Raw genomic sequence first — 14293 nt, forward strand, 5'->3', positions numbered from 1 at the left:
AATTAAGAAAAGCTATGTATTATACTGTATCTTATAAATTGGGAAAATCATCAAACATTGTGAAAATTAAAATATACATAATGCAAGAATGTATGTACTATACATCTCTGGAAATATCTCTATGCTACTGCTCTCATAATATGTAGATATATAATTTGTTTTATTCTTCAAACAGGTTCGAAGTTGATGATATTAAAAATACCAGCGTTTTTCGTAAATGGTGCATCATACCTCTGCTTGGACTGATTGAGAATTCCTTATATGATGTCACATTACTGCACAATTCCTTCTGCCTTTTGCTTCAGATTCTCAACTCCTGCTCAAAAGTAGCAGATATGCTGCTTGATAATGGTTTACTGTATGCATTTTGCAACACATTAGCAGCATTAGGTGGCATAGAAACAAGGTAGGTTTTGTATGACTTTTTTTTTTATTTTTTTTTACTAAAACTTGTTTTATTTTCTACTTCAACATATTTAACTAGTGACTAGCAAAGACAATTTCCTGGGAAGCCTGGGAGCCAATTGCCATGCAAGGGTCCACTTTACTGGGGTAACTGAGAGCATATTGGCGAGCAAGGGCCTGTTTCCTTAAAGGTTCTGAAGTTGGCAAGGGCCACTTATGCACCTATTGGTGAACAGGGGTAACTTCCTTTAAAGCCTTGGTGTCTATTGGCAATCAGCGGTTACAATCCTTGAGCACCTTGGGCATTTATTTGCAAGCTATGACCACCTAGGCCTCTTTCTAGGATTCCTGGTCACTTATTTGCAAGTAAAGGGACACTTTCTGAGGATGCCTGGGTGTTTACTGCTGTGCAGGGGCCACTTTCCCAGGTTGCCTGAGTTGCTCTTGGTAAGAAGAGGCCATCAAAGGCAAATGGCTTTGAAAAAAAACTTGTAGGAAGTGTGCAAAATATTTGCCTAGGCAAATTTTGTTTTAAAGCCAAAATAACTATTTGTTTAGGCAAAATCCATTAACCTAGGTAAAATATTTTTGCTTTTTGCCTGAAATTACTATTTGTCTGCCACATCTATATCAAATCGAAATTATAGTTCTAGTTTAAAATGGCCACTAATGAATGATAGAAATTAATTTAAAAATACATTTTACATTTTAATAAAAATAAAAAGAAAGTTACACACATATATATATTCAAGAAAAAGACCCGGCAGGGTCGAAACGTCGATTGATTTTTGTACACCATTGATGACCAAATAAAGCAACAACTTTTCTACTAACACAAATACCTGTGAGTGCATTTTGATTTTTTCATTTATTTGTTTATATATTTGACGCCAGCAATTTGCACCCAGGCAAATGAGACACAATTAATTATCTTTGGAGGAGAGTGCCAAGCTTTCACTTGTTCATATACAATGTATATATCCTTGCACTCACGCTTAAACGACCTCCTGCTGCAGTACAGTGGTTTAAATTGCCGGGTGCCAGTCCCTTTAGGGATATAGAGTTGTACAAAATTGAAGAGAAGTAGAGGCTGCACTCTCGGACTTGTGGTATCAAACTTGAAAAATCTGTTTTATTCCATGTATCAAAAAAATCAACGTTTCGGTCCACACAGGGACCTTCCTCAGGATAGAGTGAATCAATTATTCACTCTATCCTGATGATTCACTCTATCCTGAGGAAGGTCCCTGCGTGGACCGAAACATTGTTTTTTTTATACATGGAATAAAACCGATTTTTCAAGTTTGATACCACAAGTCCGAGAGTGCAGCCTCTACTTTCTTCAATTTTATATATACATATATATATATATATATATATATATATATATATATATATCTGCAATTTTACTCACCGTAAATTCCTTTTTCCTTAATATGGTGGTTTAATATGTATACCACCATATTATGTATATATAAACAGTATAATATGGATGTACTCTTCCCTCGGGACAAGCATCTGAAATAAATAATTAACACTTGAGAAAGTCCCGTGGGCGGGACGAAACGCGTAGACGTGTCTGCACTTTGTTACTGGACCCACTTGGTATCCTTCGGCTGCCTTTTAGTGTTGTTCTTCATTTTTTATTTTTATTTTTATTTGTGTCTTTGATTATTTTTTGGTGAGTGAGGGTCTTAGTGCTTATACACTCCTGACCCCTGGAAGTTGAGGACTTTCAGATATTTTCGGCTGTTTCATCCAACTGTACCGCGGTCTTTTGAGAAGATACCGACCGCTGTATATGTTTACAGCTCATGTGTGATCTACCAGCCGCGGTCTTTTTTGAAGATCTCGACCGCGGTGTATATCATCAGTTTCTGACGGATCCCCTTTGGAGTGGGTCGGAGGCTTGCTGCACAGAACTCCCACTCTCCTTTATATTTTATTTTTGATTTGGTTCTCTCTTCAAGTATCAATTTCCATTCACATATACCTCGGTGGGGGGCCCACACCGAGGCAGGTACTATTATTATTGTTTATATATTTTTTTCATTTTTATATATATACGTATATCTTTTGTGATTTCCTTTTTTATTTATACTGTTACCTTTTAGGCAGCTGTTTTGATACTTTACTTTATACTATGTATTTATAATATATAGTTTATTGGTACATCATTTATAATAGTGGGTTCCTATAGGTATACCTATAATATAAAGTTCATTGGTACATCATTTATATTAGTGGGTTCATGTATTCACTGTGATTTTTATTTATTTAGTGTTTGTTTTGAACGCACATACTTTTTTATTTTTTGAGCTATCACTCAATTTTAGCCGCTTGTGAACGTATGTAGCTGCCAGCCTTTATTATCTGTTATTCATTACACCTTGTATTTACTTTTCTATAAAAAGTTCCTCCCCTTACCAGGTCTAAGAGACCCCATCAGACCTAGGACCTCAGTACGTACCAAGAACACCACAGTGGCTCCATAGAACACCAAAAATAAATATATACATAAAGGGAGGGAATGCTGTACTGCCACCATATTAAGGAAAAAGGAATTTGCGGTGAGTAAAATTGCAGTTTTTCCAGACATATGGTGGCAGTACAATAGGGATATATCGAGATCCCAGACTAAGGGCGGGAATTTAGTCAATAACAGCTTGTAACACCTTGTGCCCAAAATCAGCGTCAGAGGCAGAGAATACATCTAGTCTGTAATGTTTGACAAAAGTGTTGAAAGAAGACCAGGTAGCCACTTTGCATATATCTTCCGGAGAGGCACACACTTTTTCGGCCCAAGAGGCAGCCATGGCTCTAGTAGAATGTGCTTTTAAGGAGGCAGGCAGAAGAAGATTCGAGGAAGAGTAAGCCATTTTTATAGCATCCACCAGCCATCTTGCCAAAGTGGCCTTGGAGGCAACTTGACCTTTAAATTTTCCAAAGAAATTCACGAATAGATGATCAGTCATCTTATAGGCAGAGGAGCGGTCTAAGTAGATTTTCAGAGACCTACCCACATCTAGTTGGTTCCAATCAAATTCCCAATCTGGCTTAGACGGACCAATAAAGGAAGGAAGAAAAATAGGTTGGTTGATAACCTTGGAAGAAAGGTTGGCTGATGACTTTTGGAAGAAAGGAAGGCTTAGGGAACATAACCACTTTCTCCGGATACAATTTTGTAAAGTCAGGAGACGAAGAAAGGGCCTATTCTCTTAGCTGAAGTAATGGCCACTAAAAACACAGTCTTCGGGGACAGATTATTCAACAGAGCTGTTTCCAAAGGTTCAAAAGGCTGATTACACAGAGATTTCAAAACCAAAGACAAATCCCAAGAGGGAAAACAGATTTTCTTAGGAGGCTTTAAAAGCCTTACCGCTTTAAAAAAATCTCCTAATGAGAGGATTAGAAGCCCAATTTGTTACCAAACAATGACTTAGAGCAGAAACTTGGACTTTGAGGGTAGACAGACTAAAACCCTGATCAAGACCATCTTGTAAAAAATGAAGTATAGTATCAGTAGAAGGAGAGGCTCTTATGCAACGATTAGAAATGCACCAGTGAAGAAATCTTGTCCAAATCTTCAAGTATATAGAAGAGGTAGAGCTCCTGGTAGAATTTAATAGTAACTGAAATCTCTCTTTCTTAATACCCCTATTATGCAGAATTAGCTTTGCAGCAGCCAAGCTGTCAATTTGAACATGTTCAAAACTCCCACTGGAATTCCCTTGTTTTCCAGAAGATCCGGTGTTACCGGAAGAATCCAGTACTTTAAAGCCATTTTCTTCAAAACCGAGAACCAGCTGCGGTTTTGCCAGTACAGCGTTATGGCCAGAAGACGTGCTTGATCTGATGTCACCTTTTGCAGAATTCTCTGGATTAGGCTTACTGGGGGAAAAATGTAAGCAAGGGGAAACTCCTACCGGATCGAAAGACCATCCATTATAAGAGGCCTGTCTACCTTGACGATGGAGGCAAACAAACTCACTTTTGCATTGGATCTTCTTGCCATAAGGTCTATGACTGGAAGACCAAATCTTTCCACCAGCTGAGTGAAAATTTCTTGATTGAGAGACTACTCGTTCTGGGACCACTTTGATCTGCTCAAATCGTCTGCTACCACGTTGTCTATACCACAAATGTGAACGGCTGAAATGTCGTCCAGATGACTTTGAGCCCAGGACATAATCCGTGAGCAAAGGAGATACCATTTCTTTACTCGTGTACCGCCTTGTTTGTTCAGGTAGGAGACAGTAGTCTGAGTGTCCGACTGGATTTTTACAGCTTTCCCCAAAATGAAAACTTTGAACTGCTGAACAGCGTAGATTACCGCTAACAACTCCTTGAAATTTGAAGATTCCTTTGTTTCCTTTTTTGACCAAACACCAAACACCAAACACCAAACACCTTGTCTTAAGTGATAAAGGAGTGTTTGAGGCGTCTGTTGAAATCACGATCCAAGATTTTTGACAAAAGGACAGGCCTTATGTAAAGATTTTTTCCTCTAGCCACCAAGAGATTTTTTTATTTTCCACGATCTGATATACTCATTATTGCATCCAAGTCTTCTTCCTTCTTTGACCATTGGACAAGAATTTCCCACTGTAAAGGCCTTGATTACGCTCTGGTCCATTTTACTGCCGGGATTGTAGAGGTCAGATGACCTAAAACCTGCATGGCTTTCCTCACCGAACATTCTGACATCCGAAGAAGGTTCTTTATCAAAATCTTTATCTTTTTCCTCTTTTCTCTTGTCAGATGAATCAACAGCGTTTCTGACTTGATCAAAAACCCTAGAAACAGGATAGACCTTGTAGGGGTAAGGTGTGATTTGTCTAGGTTTATAATCCAACCATGTTCTTCCAGGATTTCTAGTGTATAGGCCACATCTGATTCTAGAGCGCTTCTTGAATCTGCCTTTATCAACCAGTCGTCCAAGTATGGTAGTACTGTGATTCCTTGCAACCTTAAAAGAGCTGTGACCGGTGTGAGGACCTTTGTAAAAATCCTGGGTGCAGAAGCTAGCCCGAATGGAAGGGCTCTGAATTGGAAATGATGGATAGTTTTTAGATCTAAGATTGGACGAAAAGACGGTTTTGGTACTAGGAACAAACTGGAGTATACCCCTTGATAAACTTGAGAATGTGGAACCCTTTCTACCACACCTTTTCTTAATAGGGAGACAGTGGCAGAAAAAAATAGTTTTTTTTTTTTTAATTTCGACTTGTAGGTGGAGACAAGCAAACTTGGCCTTGGAACATCTAAGAATTTTATTCGGTATCCTTTTTGCACCAGATTTAAAATCCTTGGATTTGTAGTTGTCTCCCTCCATCACTCTGTCACTTTGATGGCTTCAGAAACGTTTGTTGACTTTGTTCCTTTGTTGACGAAAATAAACTAGGTTTTTCTTGAAACCCCTACGGTGTCTGAATTGGAAATTTCTGTACCTGGGTTTCCAGGAATATTTTCTGTCTTGAGGCAAGACCTTCTTGGTTTCCGACATCTGTCGGATTAACTCTTCTAGAGGAGAACCAAACAACTTTTTCTTCTCCAAAGGAAGTTCACATAATGCAGATTTTGATGCAGTGTCTGCTGTCCAGGCCTTACGCCACAGTGCCCTTCGGGCTACAGATGTCAAACCCATGACACAAGCCAAAAGCTTGATCACCTCTGTGACAATATCCATAAGGTACTCATTACACAGCCTTAAATTTTGGAACGGGAGGGGCAGGCCTTTGTCTTGGTTATCACCCAGACCTTCTTCCAAAGAATTAAGCCAAAGATTCTGAGCTCTTACCACTGAAGCCCCGGCTAATGCTGCTTTAGCCTGAAAACCTGCAGCCTGATAAGCCCTTCTGCTGGACGTTTCAGCCCTCTTATCCATAGGGTCTTTCAGACCAGAAACTTCCCCAATAGGTAAGGTAGTTTTTTTTAGATAGTTTCACCACATGTACATCAACTACCTGTAGTTCTTCCCATTAATCTTCCTTCTGTATTTTAACAATACTTTTAAAATGTCTGGAGATAAAAGCCCTTTTCTCCGGGTTCTTCCATTCCAATTTTTTTTAATTTTTTTTATTCTTTATTTTTGTGGTGCAAATAATGAACATACGCTCTTGCTATGCCACAACAGCATTAACAAGGATTGTAATACACACAGAATAACAGGTACTTGGCATATACGATTACTGCACACATTTTTTTTTTTTTTTTAAATTCTTTATTTTTGAAGTGCAGATAATTACATATAACTTGTCACGCCCCAACAGCTTGTGACAGGAGGCAAAAACTCAGCTTGTAAGCAGTGAGGCAGTGAGAAAACTTGCACATTTTTAAAGTTACAAAGACAAGAGTAGGTACATGCTTGGTATCACTATTATAGAGTTAGATCATAGTTGAACAAAGTATTAACATTAATAATAGGTGAACATATGCTGTAACAGTGGTGTTTTAACAGATTTGTGCTATGAGTGATAGTGCTATAGTAGTGTGATTAAGCTGAAGGTTAGCTCTAAACGCATGGTATGCAGGGTTGCATTGTGTGTCTACTATGTGTTTAATAAAATGAGTAAGATGAGGTAAAAGATTCACTAACTGCATATAATATATTATAATATCCCCTCTCCAGGTGCAAGTGTTTGTGAACCCGTACAGTTATGAGTGCGGCAGAGGGAGGGAAAAGTTACTCCACTTAGGCTTGTGAAAACGGTGTGGTGGCCGCGTCAGCATGCTATAAGTGTTTTCTGAAAGCCCGGTCAGGGCTATGTCAGGCTCGACATCACAAGGGTGCATAACATAATATAAATGGGCAACAGGCCGAACTAAAGCATAACGATAAGCAACTCAGATGATTATTGAAAATGTCACTTTAAGTTCAGTTGCTCAACTTAACATCCTCTAGAAGAAGCCTGTCTGTCAGCCGATCCCTGTGTGTGGCAGTCCCTTTAGGCTTTGTGGTAGTCCATTAAAGTACAAAAAGTAACTGCACACAGGTGTAAAATAGCCAGGGCACAAGTGATACATGCAAGTTCGATGTGTATAGGTGTATGGTTGAAGCGGCATCTGCGAGACACTCAGATGTGTGCGGTTATGACATGATAAACTTAAACATGTTACATGTCTATAAGACTACACACGTTTAACAGAGCTAGTTCGAGTTTACTACTGTGGTTGTGGTGTCGTAAAAGCTGTTGCGGGTTACGCTACTCTTATATATGCTGTACTGTAGGAAATAAATAAAATTTTCTAAAAGGAAAACACTGGGCAATAAACAATATTGGGGCTGTCCCAGACCCTAAGGCGGCTTCGCTACAGATTGCAAGTGCGAATGCAAACAGTTGTGATTTAAATAGATCTGCTTAGGCAGTAATTAATAATCACTAGTCAGGCAGGCTGTACCTCGCTAGTACTGTGAGTAGCCCAGTGCAATTGGACCTTAGGGTATCAATCAAACTGGGGCTAGTCATATCGCTTTAGAACCTAGTGTCCGGTGTGCATATCTACGTATTGCTTAAAACCAGGCACATGCTACAAAACTCTGGCGCAATGTTTATGAGGATAATACCACTAAAGGCTACCCGTAGTTAGTCTTGTGTGGCAATGTATCGCCCTATGGTTAGGGAGGCCGGGTTGTAGCCATGGTCAGATGAGGGTATGAGCCGGCTCCGCCATTATAACAGGGTCGATAGTGGGTGAGTGTGTGGTCGTGTCAGGCGAGATACTGTGCGGGGGTGCTCATGTGTGTGCCTGTGAACCCGGTGGTGGTGGTGGGGGTGAGACGACAGTCATGAATGCCCTCTCTGATTATGTAGGGCGACTGAAGAATGGAAGATGGAGTGGTGTGTCTGCAAGTGTAATATAGTCTACACAAACAAAGAAAGAACAGTGATTAGTAAAACCATAAGTACTAACTATGAAACTATGATATTATTAAATAGTCCTGTGGGTCATTTGAGTCTCTTCAAGTAGTGACTGCCGCATAGGAGTCAGGTGTTCGTCCCTGTGGGATAAAGGTGGCGGTTCTCGCCGGGTCCCAGGTATGGGGTGGGGAGGTTGCAGTGTTGGGCCCCTGGTGTAACAATGAGCCCATGGACAAGCCCATATCTCTTAGTAATGTTGTCGCGCTCTGGAGGTCCTGGATAAGGTACGTTTCATTCTCTCGGTGGACCTTTAGGATGCGGGATTGGTGCCAGCGGTAGCGAGTTCCATGTTGTTGGAGTAAGGAGGTGAGTGGTCGTAGCGTTCGTCTCCAGGCTAACGTGCCGCTTGACAAGTCGGCATAGAATAAGATCTCCATATTTTCAATATGAAGGGGTGATTTGTCTTGTACCGCTGTGAGGACCGCTGCCTTGTCTTTGCCATTTTGAAAGGTAATAATCAAGTCCCTGGGGGCTGTGGTGGGTGCTTTGATGGGTTTAGGGATTCAAAAGAATCTTTCCAGGGTAATAGCCTTTCCCTGCCTCTGTGGCAGTATAGCCGCCATCATGCGTCGCAAAAAATGTGGTAGTTCCGTGTTGGGGATGGCTTCTGAGACCCCTCTGAGTTTCAGATTGTTTCTTCGCCGTGAGTCCTCTAGGGCCGCAAAACGGCGTTCATGTAGTAGATTCTGCTGCTGCAGGGTTTGTACGGCTTGATGAAGCTGGGTGATGTGTTGGGCATTCGTTTGGGATGTTCCCTCTAGGGCTCCAATGCGGCCTGCCAGGCCCTGCAGATCACTGCGTACTGCTGTGATGTCCGCTGAAATATTCCTTTGTAGGTCTGCCAGCAATTCTTTTAGGATCGATGTGGTCACAGGTGAGGTGTCCGACCCTGATTTGGTGGATCTCGGCTTTTGTGAGGGGGCCGGTGCGGGTACCAGTGGGTAGTCTTCTTCAGCGTCGCCGGACAACTCGTCCGAGAAGTCCGAGCAACCGCCGGAAAGTGCGGCCATTTTGGGCCCGTTGGCGCCATGTGCCTGTCTCCACATGTCCCCAATGGTAAGTCCCTGTGCGGGTTTGTCCGCTGGAAATCGTTTGGTCTTTCGCCCCGTGGTATTCAGGCTGACCTGTTGGGTTGTTTTGGGCGAGTTTCTGCCAAATTCACGCCGGATTTCAGTCGTTTTTGCTATTGTGAGCGCGGAGCTCCAGGCATGTGCGTCCGTTCACCTCCGTGGTCAGGCTCCGCCCCCCCTACTGCACACATTTTTAAGTAATGTTGTGATAGAACAGGCTTGTCGAACATGTCTGGGGTATAGGAAAAAGCCTCTTAGAAATCATCGCTTATCTAGACATGTTGAAAAGTATAAGAAAATAAATGGCAAAACAGGCTTACGAGGCAGGATTATGGAGAATAAATTCTTAGAGAACAAGCTAAACATATATCTATTTGGCATTAAGTGTTGACTAGGCCAGCGGACCAACCACTGTGTGTAACATACATGCTTTGAAGGTTCAAGTTAGATTGGGTTAATGCTCTGTAGTATACTGAGGCTAGGCACATTTGTCAAAGGTATGTACGGCTTAGTGCAATTATTAGTGGGATTACTAGTCTCAAACTATGCTAGCCTGCAGGGTATAATATCGAGGCATGCTGGTCTACAAGGTATATCAACTGAGGGTATTGTAAAAACTTTAGTCCCTCCAGCTACAAGTCTGGGGTGCCAGCTAGTTAATTAGCATAGAGGCATGTTAGGGGTGCATACTAGGAAAATCAGATCTATGGCATCTGCAGGAGAGAGTCCCAGCATGCAAATGTGTAGAGCTCATGCTACAGTCATCCGGCCTGCATGCACCTCTCGGTGGAGGGCTGATGCGTCGATGGTGTGACCGTTTCAGCCGATGCCCTGCTTGCGCAGTGGTGTCATAGCTGGAGAGGGTGTCTGACTGAGGGCCGCTTTGGTCGTCATCGTGTGTGGCAGTTCAGTCTCTTGGGTAAGTGTTCTCAGGGGTGCTGTGGATGTGCAGCATGATTCAGCTTTGGGTCTCTTGTGGTGGGAGCTGGTCTGCCAGAGGTTGGTGAGGCTGCAAAGGGGTAGTCCCTGTTGGGGAGTAGAACTACTCACCGCTGGTCTTGGTCTGCGGTTTCGAGGTTTGAGTCGGGACGTCCGCCTCCTCCCCCCCGCCGTCCGGGCTTTGTCTTTGCCCCGGTCGGGAACTGCAGACCTTTGCCCGGGCTCCCTCTGGGTTGTTGCTGGTGGGGTCTCCACTCCTGTGCCCCCCTGGTGATAGATGTCGGCCCAAAAGGCAAGAAACAGGCGATCCAGCCTTTCCTCGAGAGGGGGTAGTGGGGAGCTGTTCAGAGGGTTACAAGTGGTGGCCGCCATGCTTGTCAGTGCTGTTCCCAGCGTGGGACAGTCACTGTTGTAGTGTTGCCGCTGTGTTTCAGGCTTTGGTTACCGGAATATCCCTCACCGGCAGGGGGGGGGGGGGGGAGTGTACCAGGGAGACCTCCAGGTGTGTGGCTGCAGTCAGCGTAGGGATCGGCCGCCTCCCTCGCTTTTTCTGAGTAGGCCTCAGGTCTATCCCCGGGTAGAAGCTGCTGCTGTCGGTCGGGAAACTTGGTGCTTGACTTCACAGTCTTGGACTCCCTTCTCCAGGTCGCTTAGCTGTCAATTTGGTAGGTTTTTGCCCCGATTTTAGCTAATTGTGACCGTTTTTGCATGGAGCCCTTCTCATGGGCGACTGCTCATCATGGCTGCTTGGCTCCGCCCCTCTTTGACAATTTTTTGTTGGACTGGAAGTACTTTACTGTTGGCTTTGTTTACCGTTTCATCAGCAAGGATCACATTAACCTCTTTAATAAATTTTCTCAACTCATCATGAGAAAACCCCACCTCATTATCAGAATAGTCGCTAGAGGATTCTGAATATGAAAAAGAACATTCCCCCGAAGAGAGTTCTGAACTAAACGGTGTTCTCTTCCTTTTAGCTTTTTGTTTAGTAGCTTTAATAGGAGAAGTGTGAGCTGGTTCTTTAAAAGACTCAAAAGTCTGGGCCAAATTATCCTGAAACCAAGACATAAAAGGATTTCATCTCTTGTTGCTTGGATTTTTCTAGCGTTAAAGAAGAGCAAATATTACAGATTTTCCTTTTAAACCCATCTGGTAAAGGAGTGGAGCATTTTTGGTTTAGTTTTGGAACTGGCTTTTTTAGAAGCAGGAGTAGGTACTTTGTCTTTATCCTTATTGTCAGTAGAAACCGGACTAGACATATCTGCAATACACAATCAAATAAACCAAATTTGTAGTTTAAACAAATAAAAACATAGAGAGTTTTAAAGATTAGAAACCTAAAGGATCATACCTCTAAGACCTCTGACCCGTGTGGGGGGGCTGGTGACACGGGAGACCTTCACTGCCTAGCATCCATGCTGACAGTAAGATCTGCACAGTATAAATAGGCAGATCCACTTGAAAACTGGCGCCATTTCGGGGAGTTCAGACCGTGCATGCGCAATAGCGCGGTCGGAACTCCGGTGGAACACATAACCATCCGGGCATGCGCTCCACCGCTGTGCGCATGCGTCTCCAACGGACAGTGATTTGCTGTCACAAGAGACCGCCTCCCTGCTTTGCCGGTGACTGCAAGCGGCATAAAAGCAGGCTTACATACCTGCTCCGTAAGTCTGCAGGATGTTTCCTGGCCATTCAGCTCTCCACCCCGGAGGCTATCAGACCGGATCCCCCTGGCAACAACCCACCATCCACATTCCAGATGCCGTCCGTTCCTGTTATTATATATATATATATATATATATATATAACACACACACATACAGAAAAAGTTAACTGGGGCATCTTACTATGAAGAAAAGGGCTATGGAGATGAAGGCCACTGATGACCTCATATTAGAATTGGTTATAGGTGTTCAGTGTTTCTTAAATCTAGCCTCAAGGCTTCTAGATGTTTGTCCGACATACTGTAAGCCATAGGGACAAGAAGTAGAATTATACATTATCCTGTGCATCACAATATGCTGGCAAAGATGAACAAATATAAATGACAACAGGTTATGTAATTTATTTCTCCATACCTCAAATTACCAGGACAAATAGAGAAAGATAAATAATTCTATGAAAACAAGGTGATGGACCCCATTGCCTAAAACATTAAAGTAAGAGTGCAGTGCTATAAAGCATAAACAATTTTGCCCCTCAAATTTTGTAACAATTGATAATAGTGTGCAATTGTACTAAATGTGAAAAAAAAAAAACAACACCTAAAGAGGCAAACTCTAAATTCTAAGTGTCTTTTAAATATATAGGCTCTAAACACCACTGTTGTGCTCACTTTTCATGTGGCAACCATACTTGTATCCCTTCAGTCTTTAGGGATTCTCCACAAGTGTCCATAAATAATGGAGGATCAAATGGAATAAAATCTAGGTGTAGTATTTAACCATCAATTAGTTGAAATAGTCAAATATTTGAGTACTTGCTCACCTTGCATTGAGCCTTTTAAACTGGGTTCCAGAATGCAGTTATTGTTTCAATGTATGGGCTGACACTACCCCCTTGAGCCAGGATTGAAAGTACCAATGTAGAGGAGAAGAGGTAAGTATAAAACCAAATGTATTGATTTTTCAAATCTGAAAACAAAATAAAATGATAAAATACACTAAACAATTAGTCCAGAGTCCTCTCTCCTTGGTAAGACACACTTTGCCTTCCCTAGGCTTCCTCAATCTGCATATTAGCACTGTCCCCAGCTCCATCTTTTAAATCCCTGAAGGATCCGCCCTTTAGACCTCCTTATCCAATCAGAACTTCCCCTCACAGGTGTGATGGCTCAGAGGTGGGCTATCACAAAGATATCTAGCTGTATTCCATTCTGGGAGTGACGCTCCAGTTTTACCTGTCCTGCAGTCTCTCCTCTTGCCTACAAGATATTTAATCCTTTAAGACGTGTGCTCATTCAAAAGGGTCGCTACCACCCATCAGCCAAACCACAGGATCCTGAATGCTTTGTGCCCTGTGAACTCTGATCTAAATCCTATCATAGACAATTGTTCCAAAGCAATCCTGTTTTAAAGGGACCTCATTATATTGTAATTAGTCCTCAAAAGACATTGGGGAATATAATAATTTTAGAATAAATTGATAGTAAACACTCAATAGTAAAATTATTACAAAAATACCAACCTAAGTGAGAGAAAACCCTCACTGAGCCCGTATTGGTTGAGGAGTAATTAAAGGGGGGGTATTCCCATATTAATATTAGAAGAATTCAAGTACTACCCGTGCCCGAGTCTGGATGGCTTCTGAGATCTGACAAGATCAGGCACGTTTCAACTGGTATGGCTTTAGGTAGTCAGGTTTCCAGTGACAAGTTGAACACATGAAATATTAATTAGATAGATCAGTTAGTTTAGACTGAAACATATATAATGTCTTAATAGGTAAAGTCTATATTAGAGACATGCCAAAACCCTTATTAGAACAAAAGATTGTCCTTCTGAATAAAAAAAACATAAAATATGTTCATCAAACGGGGGAATAAGAAGAAATTATAACAGCAAAAAATTACAACCGCAACCAAACTTCCTAAGGTAAATTCAAAGAAAAATTCTATCAATATATAAGTGCTCAGATAAATGGTCCAAAAGAGAAACCCTCATTTAGGCCCTTAGGAAAAAGGGTCTTAAGTCTAAAAATCCAGAAGCATTCACGTTGTTTTAAGAATCTGTCATAGTCACCACTTCTCTGGTCCTGTTTAACCAATTCCAAACCACAAAATTGAAGTCACTTGGAGTCACCCAAGTGGTGTTCCCTCAGGTGCCTGGAGATTGGGGTCTCAATATGCCCTTTTGGTGACCGCACATGTTATTTGATCCTTTCTTTAATTGGAAGGCTGCTCTGGGTGAGAGATGTCTGGGTGAGAGATATGTAGATGTCTACATATGCCTATGT

At 42.0% G+C, this 14293-nt stretch overlaps 1 protein-coding gene across 4 annotated transcripts in view; it reads left to right on the forward strand.

Annotated features, from left to right (window-relative positions):
* Positions 1-14293, forward strand: part of LYST (lysosomal trafficking regulator) — a 710683-nt gene that overhangs the window by 293731 nt on the left and 402659 nt on the right. For all 4 annotated transcript variants that reach the window (XM_063443375.1, XM_063443377.1, XM_063443378.1 and 1 more), the window contains exon 25: positions 176-406. In XM_063443375.1, coding sequence (XP_063299445.1) covers positions 176-406 — 231 coding nt within the window. The remainder of the gene's footprint in view (positions 1-175; positions 407-14293) is intronic.

Source organism: Pelobates fuscus, chromosome 2, assembly GCF_036172605.1.
Source record: "Pelobates fuscus isolate aPelFus1 chromosome 2, aPelFus1.pri, whole genome shotgun sequence".
In the NCBI taxonomy this organism is placed as follows: Eukaryota; Metazoa; Chordata; class Amphibia; order Anura; family Pelobatidae; genus Pelobates; species Pelobates fuscus.